The sequence below is a fragment of the Kogia breviceps genome, chromosome 3 (assembly GCF_026419965.1).
Source record: "Kogia breviceps isolate mKogBre1 chromosome 3, mKogBre1 haplotype 1, whole genome shotgun sequence".
In the NCBI taxonomy this organism is placed as follows: Eukaryota; Metazoa; Chordata; class Mammalia; order Artiodactyla; family Physeteridae; genus Kogia; species Kogia breviceps.
This window is the reverse complement of record NC_081312.1, coordinates 36,682,924-36,703,258: the sequence shown is the minus strand read 5'-3', so window position 1 is coordinate 36,703,258 and position 20,335 is coordinate 36,682,924. Positions and strand designations below refer to the sequence as shown.

The 20,335-nt window shown below is 49.0% G+C and overlaps 1 protein-coding gene and 1 long non-coding RNA gene across 6 annotated transcripts in view; one reads left to right on the top strand and one right to left on the bottom strand.

Annotated features, from left to right (window-relative positions):
- FNTB (farnesyltransferase, CAAX box, subunit beta) overlaps window positions 1-20,335 on the top strand; it is a 96,151-nt gene that overhangs the window by 67,145 nt on the left and 8,671 nt on the right. For 2 of the 4 annotated variants that reach the window (XM_059059076.2, XM_067028318.1), the window contains 3 exons: window positions 1,593-1,704; window positions 3,178-3,292; window positions 7,919-8,370. In XM_059059076.2, coding sequence (XP_058915059.1) covers window positions 1,593-1,704; window positions 3,178-3,292; window positions 7,919-8,050 — 359 coding nt within the window. In that variant the 3' untranslated portion in view covers window positions 8,051-8,370. Of the gene's footprint in view, window positions 1-1,592; window positions 1,705-3,177; window positions 3,293-7,918; window positions 8,371-13,110; window positions 13,251-20,335 lie in introns of those variants that run through there. The other 2 variants (XR_010839522.1, XM_067028317.1) reach the window with 2 other exon arrangements.
- On the bottom strand, window positions 561-13,881 carry LOC136793786 (uncharacterized). Of its 2 annotated transcripts, none has more exons than XR_010839528.1 (3): window positions 13,557-13,881; window positions 13,139-13,284; window positions 561-645 (listed from the first exon to the last, which is right to left on the bottom strand). It is a non-coding gene; the product is annotated as an uncharacterized lncRNA (long non-coding RNA). The 2 variants fall into 2 exon arrangements; XR_010839529.1 differs by lacking the exon at window positions 561-645 and adding an exon at window positions 9,861-10,095.

The window sequence follows — 20,335 nt, the reverse complement described above, 5'->3', positions numbered from 1 at the left end:
ACAAGATAGAGTGAAGTCCCATCATATATGTATGTATGTATCTCCTCCAGAGTCCATTACGCTCACAGGTGGAGAAAGAACAGAGAGGAAAGTAATTAAAATAGTGTGAGTGCTTCCTTCAGGAAGCCTGTGTGCTGCCAGGCTGAGCTTGAGAGGGGGGACGTGAAAGCACCCTTCCTTCCTTGGGCTCAGTTCCCATGTGCCTTTTCTAGTGTGAGCATCTCAGGGTCAGGCCAGGGCTCGGCTATTGAAGATGAGCGGTTTTTGCCTGTGGCCCCCAAACATCAGCCGACCGTGCACCTCATCCAGTGCTCAACCCAGGAGACGGCAATCACTTTCTGACTGCACCCACCTCTCCTCCCATCTCTCATTTAAGAAATCTAAAAATGATTATTTTCTATAGTATTCTGTGTATATAAATATTCCAAAATTAACTATTTTGCCTACATATTCTCTTTATCTACTGCATTTACTATAAACTTTGATGAATTTTTATCACAGAAGATTCTCTACTCATATATATGAGAGTTTGGATCCAGAGCCTATATTGATGCCATTACCTTATGTGTCCACTTAATGAAATGCTGTTTGGCTCTTCAGAATGATGGTTATGAAGATTATGTAGCAGAACAGAAAAATGTATGCCTGTAGAGTTAAATGAAAAACGTAAGATACAAAATTGTCATACCTGTATAGAAAAATGCATAGAAACACAAAAAGACTGGAAGAAAATTTAGCTTTTGGTTGTCATTTTCAGATTGTTTGCTACCTTTGTAGCCCAGGTATCAAAGTATAAAATTAACCACAGACTTAATGCACATTCTACATGTGTATTCCCACATAAATGTTTCCGTGCACATCTATCTATTGATTATTTGTCTCTCCTCCACCCTTGATAACCGTGTGGTCCACAGGAGTCTCTGACTGCTGATTAAAGTACTGCTGATTGGCAGTACTTTACTTATTATCACCAGAATTGTCAGTTTCTGCTTGGGCTGTCATATGATGCAGGAGGGTGGTTATTAGAATGCTTCTTAGGGAAATTTTTTGAGCCAAAACACTAGTTGGAGAATTCCCTTTAGAGATAGACTAAACCCAGGCTAAGGCAAGTATCAATAGAAGAAACAGACATTATTACCCCATCAGAGTTCTCTTGGCTAATTAGAGTCTGGTTAACAAGTTTCAGAGATGCAGTGGAGGAAATGTCTTAAGAAGCCCAGGGAAAGGAATTGTGAACCAAGTCAGGAGCAGTAGCGGAGGTCAGTCTGGTAAGCTGAGCTAAACAGTTTGTCCATGCCTGCAAGGGACATGGTTTAGGGTGGTCATCCAGGGTAAGGGGACACTTCAAGGAAAGCCAAGTGCCGCTCTGACCTGCTGCACTTTGACGCTTCAAGGTTCAGGAGAAGGGATGTGTCTCGGGACTTGGGTGAAGAAATCAAGTGTCCCAAGAATGTAGTTTTCAAGATTAGTCCAGGGAGAGTAGAGGGAAGCCCTGACAGTTCCTCATGGATCCTAAAATACGAAAGAAGTCATTGATCCTTTGCTGGACTTCTCCTAGGCTCCAGCCCACACTGATCCTTTGTCTTCTGCAGGTGACCCTGCCCTCAGCATGAGCCGCTGGATGTTTCATCAGCAGGCCCTGCAGGAGTACATTCTTATGTGCTGCCAGTGCCCCACCGGGGGGCTTCTGGATAAACCTGGCAAGTGAGTGCCTTGCCTCTGGGGAGGGAGGGACGGGGCGGGGAGAGAGGGGTGAGCATCTCAGGCCTACTCAGAGCCAGACGGGGTGGGCCTTTCCGTGTTGCTGCTTCGTGCACGTGTGGCATGGGAGGAAGCAGGCCAGCTGGGAGCACCTCCATCCAGTGCCATCCATCCATCCTGGCCCCTCCAGTGCTCTCCTTTCCTCAGCTTACTTGCACCCCCTCTCCAGTTAGGTAAACAGATTGCTGTGTTGGTGGCTTTTCTTTCCTCTTTTTTATTTTTATTTATTTTTAAAATAAATTTATTTATTTATCTTTGGCTGCATTGGGTCTTCGTTGCTGCGCGCAGGCTTTCTCTAGCTGTGGAGGGGGGGCTCCTCTTCGCTGTGGTGTGGTGGCTTCTCTTGTTGTGGAGCACGGGCTCTAGGCGTGTGGGCTTCAGTAGTTGTGGCTCACGGGCTGTAGAGTACAGGCTCAGTAGTTGTGGCTCACGGGTTCAGTAGCTGTGGCTCACGGGCTCTAGAGCACAGGCTCAGTAGTTGTGGCTCGCGGGCTCTAGAGCACAGGCTCAGTAGTTGTGTCACGCAGGTTCAGTAGTTGTGGCTCATGGGCTCTAGAGCACAGGCTCAGTAGTTGTCGCTCGCGGGCTCTAGAGCACAGGCTCAGTACTTGTGGCACACAGGCTCAGTAGTTGTGGCTCGTGGGCTCTAGAGCACAGGCTCAGTATTTGTGGCTCGTGGGCTCTAGAGCACAGGCTCAGTAGATGTGGCGCACAGGCTTAGTTGCTGCGCGGCATGTGGGATCTTCCTGGACCAAGGCTCGAACCCGTGTCCCCTGCATTGGCAGGCAGATTCTTAACCACTGCGCCACCAGGGAAGCCCCTCCTCTTATTTAACCAAACTGATTTAAATAGAAGAGGATACAGGATTTTAAAACTCCTGAGTGTCATAAACAGAGATTATAATCAAGGCGACCATTATCAAGTAGATTCAATACCTTTAGGTGCCATACTAAAAGAAAAAGGGAAACCAGTCAAGTCCTGTTGCCCTTGCTGCTTGCTCCCCGCTCCCCCAGCACACACACACGCTGCTGCCTCTGCATCCTGGTCCAGCTGAAGGCCAGTCCCCAGCAATTTATCAGGAAGAATTTGGCCCATTCCTAGAAATTTTGATGTGGGATTTTTTTTTTTTTTAAACTATATTAATTTAGCCAGCACTACCCTGGAGAGCCCTTTCCGGAAGACAGCTGACAGGACCGACTGTAAGGTTACAGTTCCTGCTATCAAGCAGGGCGGAAGGATGGGGCTCTGAAAAATGCTGCTGGGGGAAGCCAGGCTTCGAGGTGCGTGGAGGGTGGGATGGGACGCGTGAGCGCTCCCCGGGCCTCTGCGTCTGTGCGGTGGCCTTGTTGTCAGAGGCTGTGCTGGGGCTGGATGGGGAGCAGAGGATGCCTGCTCAGGGTCGCCCCGTCCTTCCAGGTCCCGGGACTTCTACCACACCTGCTACTGCCTGAGCGGCCTGTCCATAGCCCAGCACTTCGGCAGTGGAGCCATGTTGCACGATGTGGTCCTGGGTGTGCCCGAAAACGCCCTGGTAAGGTGGGATGGGGGGCTTACCACTGCTTCTCCACAGGGCCCCCAGGATGGGGCTGGTGGGAGAGCAGAGCACTTGCTCTTGGCCTGCAGAACCGGCTGCATGAGGACATGGACAGGCTGTTGAACTCACCGTCCCCACCCTCTGTCTGCAGCTCATTCTCCATTCATGAGCATCTGGCTGGCAAACTCGAGGTTCCAGGTGAGGGTCCAACCTGTGACAGAGGGTTTGTGCCTTTGTCCCACAGCCTAGGACCCAGACCACTTGTCATTAGTTCCCATCTCCCAGGAAACTGGCTCAGAGGTAGCGAGTTTCTGCACCTGCAGCCAGCAGCCCTGCCCATGTGGCTGACTGTCTTCTGGAGCTCTCAGCTTGTGGCCATCCCTCCGGAGAAGCCCTCTCAGACCACCGTCTGTAAATGAGATACCCCGAAACACTCTGCCAGAGCCTGGTCTGTGCCCTTCATAGCACCAGCACGATTTGTCATGCGTGTGTTTAACTGGGTTTTATCTGCTTCCCTCAAAAACTGTCAGCCCTGTGCGGGCGAGCTGTTCACCACTGCATCCAGCCCCAGGCCAGCCTGGCCACAGGACATGCTTGTGAGCCTGGTCACGATCCTGAGACTCAACTCCGGCTAAGACTGTCTGCAGCTGTCAGATGATGGGGCCTGTGCAGATTGTCATGAAATATTCCAACAGAAGAAGCACAAATGGCCAGTAGGTGGATGAAAAGATGCTCAGCCTCACTAGTAATTGAGAAAATCCAAGTAACAACCCTTCGGCTGTTTCAAGTATTTGCCTCCTATGCAACCCTCTTCCGTTCTTTTCCCTCCCTCCTTCCTCAGCGTAACCCCCTCCTAAATTTGACATTTATCATGCCGGCAAATGTTTTTGTGCTATTACTACATAGGTATGTATCCACGAACTATATATAGAGTTGTTTTGTATGTTTTCAAATGTTTTATAACAGTATCTACCCCACCATTTATTCTGCATCACTTTTCTCACCGACCATTACCCTTTTGAGGCTTAGTCGTCTTGATATGTGTTGCTCTAGTTTATTCATCTTAACTCCTGTATGGTATTCCCTTGTCCAAGTGTACCCCAGTTTAATTTTCTAGTCTCCTGTTGGTTAACACTGAGATGGTTTCAGACTTTGCTATTACACAAGGTGTTGCAGTGAACATTCTCGAGTTACAGTTTCTGAGAGAGATACACCTTCATCCTCACCAGATGGCCCTGAACCTTGCCCCTATGTGCTTGGGTTATTTAATGCTCACATGGCTCCAAGATGAGTTGCTCCATAGTCAGACTTTTCCTTTCTGCCAGCTTGACAGATGTGAAATGGTGTCTGTTTTGTTTTGCATTTCCCTGATTACTGGTGAGGCCGAGCATCTTTTCCAACATTTGTTGGCCATTTGTGTTATGTCTTCTGTGAGTTGCCAGCCAGCTCCTATCCTTTGCTCATTTTCGTATTGATTTGTAATTTTGTTTGCTCTTTTCTTATGTAGTAGGAGTTCTTTGTGTGTTCTTGATACTAATCCTTTGTCAGTGGTGTGTGTGTGGTGAATCTCTTCCAGTTTGTGACTTTTCACTTTGTTTTTAGTGTTTTTGTTGAATAGAAGATTTTAACTCTAAAGTGAATAATTTTATTTGTCTTTTCGGTTTTTGAGGGGGTTTTTTTTTTGGGGGGGGGCGTTACTTAAGAAATCTTTTCCTACCCTGAGGTCATAAATATTTTTCTTCTAAACAATTTAAAGTTTTGCTTATCCCATCTAATTTTTTAATTCTCTTGGAATTGATTTCCTTCTGTAGTGAAGGTGGGATATAATTTTATCTTTTCCCCATTTTGGTTAACCAATTGACCAGCACCATTTATTGAAGTTTACAACCTTTCCTATTGATGTATCACATGTGTGTCACATACTCAAGTTTCTGTATATGAGGTGACTGTTTCTGGACACACTGTTCCATCGGTCTGTTTGTTATCTTTGCTGTCTTAAGCAAATCTTAAATGCAGGTAAGCAAGTCTTACCTACCCACCTCATTCTTTTGCTTCAAAACTGCTTTGGATATTCTTTGCCTTCTGCATTTTAGGATTTCCTATGCATTTTAGGATCAGCTTATCAAGTTACACACACAAAAAAAAACTAGTGGAATTTTTATTAGAATTACATTGAATGTGAGATTAATGGGAGGGAACTGACTTTAACATTCGGGCTTCCCATTTACAAGCACAATTCTTCAGATTTTTCACATTTTTTTTTTTTTTGCGGTACGCGGGCCTCTCACTGTTGTGGCCTCTCCCTTTGTGGAGCACAGGCTCCGGACGCGCAGGCTCAGCGGCCATGGCTCACGGGCCCAGCCGCTCCGCGCCATGTGGGATCTTCCCAGACCGGGGCACGAACCCGCGTCCCCTGCATCGGCAGGCGGACTCTCAACCACTGTGCCACCAGGGAAGCCCTTTCACATTTCTTTTAATGGTCTTTTATCATTTGCTCCATAAAGGACTAGCACATCTTTTGTTAGACTTCTGTCTAAGAAATTTATAGTTTTCATGTCTATTGTGACTGGAATATTTTTTTCCATTTTATTTTGTAATTGGTTGTTACTAATGTATAGAAATGCTATTGATAATTATAGTTTAATTTTGCACCCAGCAGCCTTGCTGAATTCTTTTTTTTTTTTTTTTTTTTTGGCTGCTCCGCGTAGCTTGTGGGATCTTAGTTCCCTGACCAGGGATTGAACCCGGGCCCCTGCAGTGGAAGTGTGGAGTCCTAACCACTGGACCACCAGGGAATTCCCTCTGAATTCTCTTGATAGTTGTAATAGTTTGTCTATAGAATCTTAGATTTCTTATTTAGAATGTAATGTCATCTTCAAGTAAGGAGTTTTGCTTTTTCCTTCCTGATTCTTAAGAATTTTCTTTCTTTTCTAGCCTTATAATAATGTTGGCTAAAACCCCCATGGAGTGTTGACTGGAGGTGGTAATAGAAAGTGTTCTGATTGTAATGGGAAGGTTTCTGTAATTCCATCATTAAGGAGGATGCTTACTGTGAGGTTTTGGTAAACATTTCATATCAGGTTAAGGATGTTCCCCTCTGTTCCTGCTCTACTGGGTTGTTTTTTTGTTTTATTTCAGTCATCATCTAGTGTTAAATTTTATTGAATGCTTTTTCCTCATCTGGCTTTTCTCCTTTAATCTGTTGCGTTTTGTTAATACATATTCTGATGTGACCTTGACGTTATGGGATAGGGATAAGCCCTGCTTGGTGATAATAGAGTGTGGGGGGTGTATGTGCTGTTCTAACACCCGCTGGATTCACTCTGCTGGTATTTTTGGCTCGTATTTTTATTTAGGATTTTTTGCATGTGTGTTCATGAGAAAGACTGATCTAAAATTTTGTTTTATTGTATGCTTTTCCAGTTTGTGTTTCAGGATAATATAGCCTCATAAAATTAGACGGGTGTCTTCCTACTCTACTTTTTCTTTGGAAAAGTTTGTATAAGTTAGAGATTATCTTGTAAGCTAATACTTGCTTGAGAAACCATGTAGGCCTGGTATTTTTTTGGGGGAATGGTGGTAGCAGAAAAAACAATTGTTATTGATTTAACTTATTCATATAGGTTTTAAAGAATTTCTTCTTGAGCAATTTTGAAAATTCACATTGTTCTATAAAACTATTCAGTTTATCTGAATTTTTATATGTTTTCGCATGAAGTTGCTCATAGTATTTTCTTAAAATTTTTTAAATCTCTTGCAATTATGTCCCCTTCTCCATTGCCCCAGGGTGGAAGAGTCCTGAATACTGGCCTAGGATTGTGCCCTGTCTGAGACCAAAGTTTGTTTTGGGTTTCTGTGGTGCAGTGGGATAATATAAAATAATTTATATATGGCCTGACACCTTTACTTAAGTGTAACAGGGTTGTGGTCCATTTTTCTTGATTATAAATACAGATGCATGTTCATTGTTTTAATAATTGGAATATATATAAAAGTATAAATAAGAAAATTTAAAACAGTCATGTCACGGTTCCTATTTTGGCATATGTTCATTTTTTCCCTATTTATATAAATCACATCTATCAACACTTTAAAAAGTAAGTTTAGGATAATATCACTCATACTGTTTTCCTCACTTAATATAAGTATTTGCCAATATCGTCAAATATTTTGAAAGCATGTTTTTTTGTTTGTCTTGTTTTTTTGCGGTACGCGGGCCTCTCACTGTTGTGGCCTCTCCCGTTGCGGAGCACAGGCTCCGGACGCGCAGGCTCAGCGGCCATGGCTCACGGGCCCAGCCGCTCTGCGGCATGTGGGATCTTCCCGGACCGGGGCACGAACCCGTGTCCCCTGCATTGGCAGGCGGACTCTCAACCACTGCGCCACCAGGGAAGCCCTGAAAGCATGTTTTTTAATGGCTCTATAATGTTCCTTTGTGTCCCACATCCTGTAACATGTTTTTACCAATACCCTGTTGTTGAACATTAGGGCCTTGTGAGATCCTAGTGCATCTCCGATGATTCCTTATGTTACATTTTTACAAGTGCATTTAATGGGCAGAGGCTGTGCACATTTCCAAGGACCACTGGGGTGATTAATTGGCATCTGTTCTTCTCTTTGCAGCAGCCCACTCACCCTGTGTACAATATTGGACCAGATAAGGTGATCCAGGCCACCATGCACTTTCTGCAGAAGCCAGTTCCAGGCTTCGAGGAGCATGAGGATGAGGCAGCAGCAGAGCCTGCCGCTGACTAGAGGACATGGTGTCCCGCAGCTCTGTGTTCACCCACCTCCCCAGTCAGATCAAGGTTTATACATTTCGATACATACTGCATTCTGGGCTGCACAAGCCTTGGCCGCTGTGAAGCTTGGTTCTCTGTCCTCTCTTGTTAAACAAAACAAAACTGATGGCTCTGTGTTTAGAGAACACAGTGGTGTGGTCTTTAAAAAATTCTTTCCACTCCTGTCCAACCAAAAATCTTCAGCCACGCGGCATCTGAACCTGCTCTGGCCTGGCCAGGGTTGGTTGGGGAACAGTGCAGCTCTCCAGTGCGACCGTCGCATCGAAGCGAATGATATTTTTTTTTTTTTTGCGGTATGCGGGCCTCTCACTGTTGTGGCCTCTCCCGTTGCGGAGCACAGGCTCCGGACGCGCAGGCCTAGCGGCCATGGCTCACGGGCTTAGTTGCTCCGCGGCATGTGGGATCTTCCCGGACCAGGGCACGAACCCGTGTCTCTTGCATCGGCAGGCGGATTCTCAACCACTGCGCCACCAGGGAAGCCCAAAGCGAATGATATTTGTGTGTTACGGCACCTGGAGTTGCTGCTGCGATTCCTCCTTGTGCCACCGTTAAGTCACCAGGAAGGTGGTCTCCGTGGGTGGAAATAAGTCTGCTCCATGCCTAGGCAGGGGCTTTGAGTCCCACCAAAATGAATTCTCCAGGAAAAAAACATGGTGGCACTTCACTCAGAGGTGCCCGAGGCGCTCACCTCCCAGCCTGGTTACTTGCAAGGGGAAGGAGCTGGGGTGGGAGGAGAAAGGTCTTGGGAGGTGTGAGTCCCTCCCTGTCCACACTGGGCACTGACCACACATCTCCAAGGCCGGGTTGGGCAGGATTTGCTTCAGCCCCACTTGTGGTGACTTAGACCCGGGAAGCCAATTATGAGTGGAAAATGAACCTCTAGTTCAACTCTGTGCCAGAGGAGGCAGCCCCAGAGCCCCCCGACTCAGCCCACCCCCGCCAGGTGCCCTGGAAAGGCCCTCTGAGGACTGCAAGGCAGCACCTTCCACCCGTAGCCAGTCTGTTTCCATCTGTCTTCCACCGACTCCCAGCCCGCCCTCCTCAAAGACGGTGTTGTCTTCTCTCACCCCAAGTATTAACACTACTAAGAAAGACTTTCACCTTAATTTCTGACTCAGGATTTATTCACATCCTGCCCACTCCAGGCTCAGAGAAATAAAACCAAGCGCTAGATAAGCTGGGTGCTGCGGAGGCAGTAGCCGCGGAAACCTGGCCGGGGCAGGGCTGAGTGCTGCCTGGTGTGTTCGGCCTGGCAGGGCCTCCGCTGCCCTCACAGAAGAACCCTTTCTCAGTCAGTGGGGTCTTGAGGAGCTGGCTCACTCGTCCGCCGCTACGGTCACGGCGAGCTCCACGTCGCCGGTCTGGCCTTTCCACAAGCAGCCCTGGGCTGTGGGCAGATGGGGGCCTGGAGATGCGGCATAAGGCTCTTCTCAAAAACTCTGGCCATCTGCTGCCTCTAATTCCCTAGTGCTTTGGTGTATTGGGCTATGTATTACCTCCTTGAAATAGTAAAAGAATAACCTTTTCTATGATGTCTCTCATTTGTGACTGGTACCAAGAAAATTCCTTCCGGGTGCCCAGCATTCGGAGTTCTGCAGCTTGCTCTTGGGTCGCCAGTCTCCTCCCGTGTGCGACTGCAGGCCGGGCGAGTCGGTAGTTACAAAGAGGTCTGACTTGCCTTCCTCCCTCACATCCCTTCTCCAGTCGAGGACAAGGAGGGGAAAAGCCCCCCGGAGCACTTCAGTTTGTCCCAGCACGCCACACACGGTTTCACAGTCTGGGAGTCTGTCTCCTCCGCCTGGCTACGAGCAGGGACTGCGCTCCCGAGCCCTCATGCAGGCACGCAGCAGCAGGTGGGGTGGGTGACGTCCTGGCCAGGGGCTGGGCGGCTGTCACAGGGACAGGTCGGAATCCTGTGTCACCTGGCGTTCCTCGTCTGGGCAGAGACCCTCTCCCAGGGAGAAGCCAAGAAGGCAGGTGATCTGTGGCCTGCCCCCCCTTGACAGGAAAGGAGAGGGAGCCCTCAGAGGTGGAGCGTAAGCCAGAGCCACATCCTGGAATGTAACTCCTGCCCCCATGCCGTTTTTTTTGCTGGGATAACAAAAGTTCAGGCTACAAAGCAACATATTGAAATGCACCCTTCCCATCACTGCAAGGAAAGGCCAGACCCTCTAACACCAGTAGCCTCAAGGTATTATGAGATGAATTGCAGTGATAATTGGTGTGGTTAAGAGACAGAAGGGATTGCTTCAGTCTGAACTGGCTTTATACCAAGGAGGGAGGATTTGAGGTGGGCCCCAAAGGGTAGGGGAGTTTACACTGGCATATCCATGAGACCTCTCTCTGCTCCCATTTGGGTCTGGAGGGTTTCCCAACTGAAAGAACATTCAAAGTGGGTCCTGCAGGTAGATTCTCAGATTTATCATGTGGATCCATAAGTCAGAGGCACTTACATAGCATTCAAGGTAGGTTGCTCCAAATAAATATTGCCGCTATCAATAAAGAAATATAAGCAGTCTACAGATCTCTATATCCAGATGGGCGCCAACATCCCCCTTGGAACTATCTCAGACCCACCTTGAATGCTGTGTAAGTTGGGAAGCCTTCCAGACCCCACTGTGAGCAGAAGGGGACCTCGTGGCTAAGCCAGCGTGAACTTGCCTGAGACAACAATACCAGTCAACAGTATTCCTAAACTGCCCTCTGTTCGTGGTATCGTTTCTGAGTTAGAAGCCACTAGTTAGATTCTGGCCACTGTGTTGTGACAATGCAGGAGCGTCCTTGATGGAGCCACTTCTCAGGAAGACCTCACACAAAAGCAGAGGCCATAATATTAAGTAACAGTTCCACGATGTCCTACCATGGAGGACTAGCCTTAGATTTTGGTATGTTGCCTCCTGGTGATTTAACTTAGCAGAGAGATGGACTTTAGAAACGCCTGGCAGGGTGGTTGCTTACATGACCCTGGCTATTTCACCGGTATTAATTATGCTGTGCTTCTGGCAGGAGCTTGATAGCTGGGAACTAAACATGGAGCTTCCTGAGTGCACTATATTGTTGGTAGAAGTGGAATCCATTGGCATCAGAAGTCAGAGGTGTACAGATAACAATGCTGATATTCCATTATGAAAGCTGAAGAACTTGTCTCTTCTTCCCACCATGTTTACATTGATCCCACCTCCTTATGGAAGAGGGTCACTGGACTACATGCAGGAAATAGCCAGTAGCTTCAGCATCCCGAGTCAGAGGAAAGGATAATGGCTGGGGTGGGAAATGACTGTTCTTAGGCCTGCAGGCTTCCTAGACCCTCTGTGGACAGGGCTACTAAGATAACAGGCACTGCAGAGACCAAATCTTAACAAAGACATAGGATGTCTCGCTCACCGTCTGGGATAAGTTCGGTACAATGAAAGTCTGCTCTCCTAATGCTGATAATAGGGCTTGATGTTACTACAAGGATACAGAGGTCTATGATGGAGGCTGTTCAGTGTTGCTTTCATTTGGGGATGCAGGTATTCGTTTTGGGGAAGTATTTTGCTAATATTTTATTCTTCCACGATTTACACCAGGGGGCAGCAAACTTTCTCTGTAAAGGGCCAAATTACTAAATAATTTAGGCTTTGCAAGCAACTACTCAATTCTGCTTTACCACTGTAGTACAAAACAGCTGCAGACAAAGCATGGCTATGCTCCAGTAAAGCTTCATGAAAACATGGTGGGCCAGATTTGGTCCATGGGCTGTAGTTTGCCTACCCTGATCTAGACTAAATCCTATCCATATTCATTTAGCATTCTTCTGCAGCTTTTCATGGCTGGGATGCTTTCCATGTACATAATATTAGTGTTAAATGACAAAATGTACTTGGTAAAGTTCGGCCCAAACATTTTAGCCACCACATGCACTGCTCAGGGCATTCACTGCCCTTGAACATGAAGGAGAATTGTATGATTTAAGGAATTGTTGCAACTGACAAGAAAACCTGACCCAAACAGGCTTAAAGCCGAGAGGAGATGTGTTGATTCATAAACTGAATCATCCAGGAATTAGCTTGGCTTTCCGAGTGGCTTCAGTGGCTTTCTTTCCATCTTTCTATATCAGCTGCAGTCTCAGGCTCTCTCCATGTGGTTCTAAAATGGCAGTAGCAATAGCTCCAGACCTTACATCCTCTTAGGGTCAAGTTCAGCAGACGAGCAGCTGGCACTTTCTTCCCAGTGAGTATCATTGCATTTCACTGACTTTGATCAAGCCAAGTGCCTTTCTGAGATGCAATCCTGTGGCCAGGAGATTACAGTGCACTGATTGATCAAATGCTTCTCCCATGAGTGGGAAATGGGGCTCCATCAGAAGCACATAGTCCAAGAATGGGGAAGGAATGAAGCCCCAGTGCAAATTAGGGTTGTAGCCAAAAGGGGGAGATGGATGCTAGAGAGGCAAAGTCACCACGTTCTCTCCAATGGTGGATTCTAGAAACCTGTAGTGGACACTGTGGCATCCATTCCTCCCCTCCCCAGCTGTGGCAGCCAAAAGGCCTGTGTGGGTGTGTCCCCCCTCCTACCTCCAGGCTGGGCCCTGATTGGCCTAAGCTGATCATTTTAATCCATCCCTCTGCTTGAGTAATTTGTTCAGGTTTCATAATAAGCCAGGCCTAAGCCAATCAATCAGCATGGTTTGTCCTAGCTTCAGTGATTGATTCAGAGCCAAGGATGTGGCCTAAAATAGACCAAAGAGAGAGAAGCCCTGGACATTTGATGACAGGGGAAAAGCAGTTCTCTCCTATTAGGGATGGTAGAATGTGTGGCCTGGGACTCCAACAACCATTTTCCTACCTAGAAGGAAGCCAGTCCACACAGACTCCCTGAGACACTTACCGAGAAACACAGCCAGAACCCTGTCACACGACTCCTGCAGCCTGGATCTGCCTCTGCATTTTTCAGCTGTGTAAGCCAGTTTGAGTTGGATTTACTATTTCTTGCAACCCAAAGCATCCTGATACATAGAAAACTCTATTCCAGATTAGCCCCAGAGCCATGAACTGCTTACCTGCTGCCTGAAGAATGCTGGTCGTTCTTGTCACCTCCATCCAAACAACCCCTGAGAGGGAGCCTCCTGGTTACTGTCTCTCCTCATTTGATCCTTGACTCAACCTCATGAGGTGGGTGAGGCAGGTGTGTGTCTGCATTTTACAACTGGAGAAACAGGTCAGAGAGCTTAAGTGACTCACTCGAGGTTTCCGAGCTATCAGGTAGTGGAGTCTGAACCTGAACCCACATCTGCTGCCTCCATAGCCCATGTGCTTCCACCACCCCAGGTCTCTGAAATGGGTGGTCTCGGGGGCGGGGAGCAGTAGCTAAACACGCATGAGTTAAGCTCCAGGGGTGGACGACCGAGGCCCTGAATGCCGGCTCCCATCTTTCACCAGGACGAGGATGGTGACAGCGAACAGCAGGGGCAGGCTCACCTCAGCCTTCTGACCCGCTGCCCACCGTCTGTCAGGTCCCCGGCTTAGAGCCACGGCCCCTGCACCAAACGCGTGCCACCCGAGTGCAGAGTGTGACGCCGCGTGAGTCACGAGCAAGGCCCCGGTGAGTCAGTCTTCCCGGGAGCTGACCACAGCCAGCCTTCTCCACTCCAGCCCGGCATGCCTGACTGGTTCCTGGACATCCTCTTTCACTTCCTCGCAACAACCTCCTTGCCTCTGCTTTTCACCAGCTGGTGCAGGAGGTTGGGAGGACGGGGCCAGGCGGCTGATGTCCCTCCCTCCTACTTCTCGGGCACATCCAAGGAGAAAGCCAGGCAGGCGGGCAGAGTGCTCATCACCAGCCCAGCTTAATGGGAAGCTTTCTCTGCCCCCTGCAGAAACACAGATGTGGAAAAATAACGACGACAATAACGCGTTTTAAAAAAGAAACGTTCACTGAGTTCCCATATGCCCCTGAGTCAGTTTCCCCTCTTCCTAGCATCTCATATAAATATGATACATTCATCCTAATGGCCAATATTGATATATTAACTGAAGTCCATACTTTGTTCAGAATCCTCAGTTTTTACCTGATGTCCTTTCTCTGCCCCAGGATCCCATCCAAGATACCTCATGACATTTAGTCATTATGTCTCCTTAGGCTGCTCTTGGCTGTGACATCCTTAGACTTTCCTTGCTTTGAGTGACCTTGACAGTTTTGAGGACTCGTTAAGTATTTTGCAGAATGTCCGGCAACTGGGATTTGTGTCAGTTTTTTCCTGATTAGACTGGGTTTGGTGGGAGGAACACCACAGAGGTCAAGTGCCCTCTGATTGCATCCTATCAATGGTACATGCTATCAACATGGCTCATCACTAATGCTGTTAACCCCGGCCACCTGCCTGAGGTTTGTCAGGTTTCCCCACCATAAGGTTCCTTTCTTCCCCTTCCCCTGCTGTTCCCTTTAGAAGGAAGTCCGTGTGCACAGCCCACACTGAAGGGATGGGGAGTTTTGCCCCACATCCTTGAGGGTAGAGTAGCTACATAAATTATTTGGAATTCTTTTGTTTGGGAGGTTTGTCTATGCTCCATTTATTTATTCAACCATTTATATCAGTATGCACTCATGAATATTTATTTTATACTTTGGGTTATGTATCAGTGTTCCAATACTATGTTTATTTTACTGCTCAGATTGTTCTAGCTTTGGCCATCAGGAGCTCTTTCAGTTGGCTCCATGTCCCTTGGCTATACCCACACTTTCTTACTTTTAATAATAATGCATTTTCCATCCCTTTTCTTTCAAGAAGTATTGCATGTTGGTAATCGTTGACATTGGGTAATGGGTACGTTAGGGATTTTTTTGGGGGGGGGCAGTGTTGGGTCTTCGTTGCTGAGTGCGGGCTTTCTCTAGTTGCGGCGAGTGGGGGCTGCTCTTTTGTTGTGGCACACAGGCTTCTCATTGCAGTGGCTTCTCTTGTTGCGGAACATCGGCTTGAGGTGCATGGGCTTCTGTAGTTGTGGCACGTGGGCTCAGTAGTTGTGGCCCACGGGCTCTAGAGCGCAGGCTCAGTAGTTGTGGCGCACAGGCTTAGTTGCTCCACAGCTTGTGGGATCTCCCCGGACCAGGGCTCGAACCCGTGTCCCCTGCGTTGGCAGGCGGATTCTTAACCACTGCGCCACCAGGGAAGTCCCTACATTAGGGTTTAGTATTCTACTCTCACAACCTTTGGTTAAATTCTTTCTGTAATAAAAGGTATTGCATTTTTGTTCTCTTGGATGTGGGACTTCATGTTGCCATCTGCTGCACCTGTGACGGTCTGGGCTGATGAGACAAAGCGGGTGACAGGAGCCTGGGACTTCAGCTACCAGAGTCAGAGCAGGCTCAGTGGCACAGCTCTCTCAAGGGGAAGGCTGGGTGCACCCTGGGGCTGCAAGGACTCTGCTGCCCAGGCGTGCTGACCAGTGCCTGGCAGGAGCATGGTGAGTGCCCTGCAGTGGCCCCTCTGTGAGGGGAATGATGACGGGAATGATGACATGAGTACCTTGGAGACCTACACCATGCTCCCAGGGAAGGTGAATGCTTCACTGGGCTCCACCCCTCGAGTCCCTCCCCTCCGTCTCGAGAGCAGTGGCTGCCTTGGGCCTGGATCCCACGGTGGCCAGTCTACGTGGTGGGATGTGAATGGTTAGCCAGCCCATGCAGGGGGGAGGCTCTGGCCCACCTTTCTTTCACCCATAGTCTCCACCCAGCTTCTCTGCCGGCTGCACCGGGAGCCCGGGGGTGGTTCTGTTCGGGTAGGAAGGAGAGCACAGCAAGAGCTTGAGAAACGATGACCTGGCCCTGTTCCCTGCCCCTCCCACCTGCCAGCCCTCTCTCGTCAAGGGCCCCAGCCTCTGAACTCCTCTGGCATTGTAGCCCGGACATGCACACTTGTGCCACGTGCATGAGTCTGGTCTCCAACTCCTCTAAGCTTCTTGGCGGCAGGGCCTAGGCTTCATTAGGTGCCCTGAATCTCCCCAGTGCCTGGCACAGGGCTGGGCTGAGAATAGGTGCCGGTCAAATACCCATGGATTGAACTCATGCAGAGGCAACCTCAGGGCTGACCTAACAGTGCTCAGAGATGAACACACACACACGCTTGTGTCTGTGCGTGGTGCCTGTGACAGGCCAGGCACTGTGCTTGGGGTGCAGTAGCAGAGCACGAAGACCACACCTGACCTCATGGGAGCTCCCAGATGGAAAGGCCTGCCGAACCGTTCACGGCAGCTCTCTGCAAAGGAGAGGGCCCTGGACTCGCTACCTGGTCGGTAAACAGTCAAGTCATTTGAACCAGAGTTCCTATACCCCAAGTCTCCCACTAGCCTGCTATGGATGTGACATTCCTCCTCTCAGCTGGCTGGCCTTGCTGTGGCCTTTTGGTCCAAAGCCGCTGGCCACTGTCCTTTAGCCCCGGATCTGTCCCTGCCACCTCCGAGCCGTTGATGACTCCATGTATTTCATTTCCTAAGTTGAGATATTTTCAAATGGTAACGGATTATGTCTTGCTGGAATCCCTTCAGAAGTCAAGCAAAGCCTGTTTGTTTCCACACCCTTTGGTATTCAACATATATTTACTGCCCCTTTCTTGTGAGGATTTGAACACACTGAAGGGTAGGGTTTATTCACTCCATAATTTCAACAGAATTCAAATGTTTGCGTGGCCAGAACCCATGCCGGCGTGACAGACCTAAGAATTGTTAACATGTGAGTCCTATCAAAGTGCCAGGCTTTCCAACTTATGCCTTCACACCTCACAATGGCACTTTGTGCTACTGCTGTCCTCATGCCTCAGGAAACCACGGCAGTGACACCCAGAGCCAGTCCAGATAGGTGGGCTCACAGCCTGTGACCTAAACCACCCAGGCACTGGTTCTGAAGCTTTCAGGCTCCCTGTCCCCACCTGGACCCTCACGGAGCAAGGACAACACTTACCAGCTGGGTGATGATGTTTGCCGGGAGAGCCTCCAGAACTCGAGCAGGGGCCTGATGCCATTAGTCCTGCGTACAGCTGAACCTGCTTCTCAAACATGGTCCGGGAATGAGTATTTGGCCAATGTGATTTTTCTACCTGAGAAATGAACTCGAAAATACTTTTGTTTATCCCCTTCTCACGGCAAGTGTGGAGATGTAGTAATTAAGCCCGTGCCTTAGTAAACCCCAAACTATCGAACCCCACAACTGAAGGACACTGTCTTTGCCCATTCATGATCCAGCAGTGCCTCAGAAGGGTCCTAGTTCCTACAGTGGTTTCTCCACTGTGCATCCAAATGTAGAGGCTGGTAAACTCCTTTCCCCTACCTGGGTTTCCTCCTCAGGCTAGAGAAACTGTCTTGAGCAAAGAAAAGCTCTAGTTTCATGTTCCCGGAGGCTGTCCAGAACAGAGCCTGGCAAACAGGCCTGAGAGATAGCCTTGCTTTGGCTGGCTTATAAACCTGCCTGGTGACAGAGGACAGCCAGTGTGTGGCATAAAAATGGGTGCTGCCCCATGGTATCACCCTTGCTTAGGGCTTCAAAAACAGGTGGCGGGGCGGCCCTCACGGGGAGAAGGGAAACACCATCAAGGCAGTCCTAGTAATAGGACTGTTTAACAAGCCCCTCTCCGCCCCCTTTCCCCAAGTGCAGCCTTAAAGAGCCCGGTCTCAGGCCCACCTGGCTAATTCAGATGTGACTCACTCTCCCCAACAGCTTCCTTATGTTCCCTGGGGTACTTTGTGGTTGGGAGTCAAACCTGAGTGCATGAGAACCACCTGGGAGAGCTTGTTAAACAGCCCGACTCAGGCTGGTGGGCCATGATATGCTGCAGGTCAGAGGAGCAGGAGCCCAGGAATCCTCTTAACAAGCACCCCCAGGGCATGGCCAAAGATCCACTTTAAGTACCAACACCATGGGGGCTTCTGAACAACTCTGCCAGGCAGAGCAGCAAGTGTCCGAATTTGAGAGATGCCACTGAGTAGCAAAGCGGGGGGACGACACAGTCTCACTCCGGTGACAACAGATCTAAGGTGCATTCTCCGGTTTTGAACCCTGGAGCGTGTCACTCCAGTTCTGGGGTCCCCCGCCGTCTCTTTGTTCACCCTGCCTTGTACAGAGGGCACATCTCAGGGGTGGGAAGCGTTTGTGAGATACCTGGAAGTCCACCCTCACGCAGTCCAGAGCCGGATTTTTCCATCTTGCAGATTCAGCCCTGGTCACATGCTCTATGTAGATGACAACAGGTGGCACCTGAGTGCTCCCTTGGTCCTGAAGTCAAGTGCATTTTTTTTTTTTTTTGCGGTACGCTGGCCTGTCACTGTTGTGGCTTCCCCCGTTGCAGGGCACAGGCCCCAGACGCGCAGGCTCAGCGGCCATGGCTCACGGGCCCAGCCGCTCCGCGGCATGTGAGATCTTCCCAGACCGGGGCACGAACCCGTGTCCCCTGCATCAGCAGGCGGACTCTCAACCACTGCGCCACCAGGGAAGCCCAGGTCAAGTGCATTAGAAGCATTATTTCCTTTAGTCCTCAGAGCCACATCATGTGGTTAAAGCTACTATTATCCTCATTTTATAGATGAGGACACTGAGGCTGAGAGAAGTAACTCACCCGAGATTACCATCTACTGACAGAGCCAGGATTTTGAACTCAGGCAACCTGACTTCAGAGCCCAAGCATAATCCAGTACACTCTATTATTAGAAATCTAATTCAGCTCTCTTCAGTCCTAGTTCAGGGCTCTCATCTAGTCTTGATTTTTAAACCTTTCCGAGTTGATAGCTCTGTGAGCTGAGGTAGTTCTTTGCTGAAGTGCTAGCTACTCTACAGATGGGATTAGCATATCAAGAATTTAAAAAACTGGGCCATTAATACCCTTGACCTTGGGGCAACTGTAAAGGAAGGAAAATATCAAGCTCACCTCTGCAAGAGAAAGAGATGGCTTTTCACAGGACCAAGCAACTCACCAGGGCAGTCCAGAGCGCAGTGCCGAGAACCAGCCACAAAGAATAACCTCAGAGTGAACCGTGGTCAAACTTTGGTGACATGGAGGACATACACTGGCTTCCTAGACACGCGTACCAGAAGCAACTTAGCTGTGGCTTTCATCTGTCCCATTCAGCAAGCACAACCTCCAGCCCGGCTGCTCTTACCCGGTCCTCCTTTCCAGGCAAGCTGCTCCCAGTGGCACCGCCTCCTCTCCACCACTTGTCAGTCAGGTGGTTTGGATTTTCCCAGGTCAATCAGCTATCCTGTTGTGGCCCTTTTCTTCAAACTGGTTTATGGAAATTTTGAGAAGCCTAAAACTCAACCCCTTGTCCAGCCAATATCCTGGAACTAGGGACTGGCTATCGGGGACGTCCCCTACCCTAGGGCTGGCTCGACTGTTTGCTTCACACTCCATCTCCTCACCAACACGGCCGCAGCTGCAGCTTGGTTCTGATGCCCAGCCTGACAAAGCCAACTGTGTGTAATACGGAATCTACAATTAAGTCCAGATATACAAAGGAATGTAGTGAAGCGCAATGAAAGGGGAGGAAATCATACTAACTTTGAAGCCTTAGGAAATCACCTGACCTCTCATTCCCATTTTCTCCCCCTTATTTGTGTCTCTTTCCATCTTAAAAAGAATGACTTTAATAAATGGGATGCTGCTCTCTCCCAGCAATCTTGTTTTCTTTGTCACGATCATAGTTTTTGGGGGTTGGTTTGATCACGTTACAAAATGCCTCTTATAAATATGAAACAGAGGGCTTCCCTGGTGGCGCAGTGGTTGAGAACCCGCCTGCTGATGCAGTGGACACGGGTTCGTGCCCCGGTCCGGGAAGATCCCACATGCCGTGGAGCAGCTGGGCCCGTGAGCCATGGCCGCTGAGCCTGCGCGTTCGGAGCCTGTGCTCCGCAACGGGAGAGGCCACAACAGTGAGAGGCCCGCGTACCGCAAAAAAAAAAAAAAAAAAAAAAAATATGAAACAGAATATATATATATAACTGAGTCAATTTGCTGTAGAGCAGAAATCAACACATTGTAAGTCAATTATACTTCAATAAAATATATATATATATTTTGTTGTTGTGTGTGTGTGGTACGCGGGCCTCTCACTGCCGCGGCCCCTTCCGTCGCGGAGCACAGGCTCCAGACGCGCAGGCTCAGCAGCCATGGCTCACGGGCCCAGCCGCTCCGCGGCACGTGGGATCCCCCCGGACCGGGGCACGAGCCCATGTCCCCTGCATCAGCAGGCGGACTCCCAACCACCGCGCCACCAGG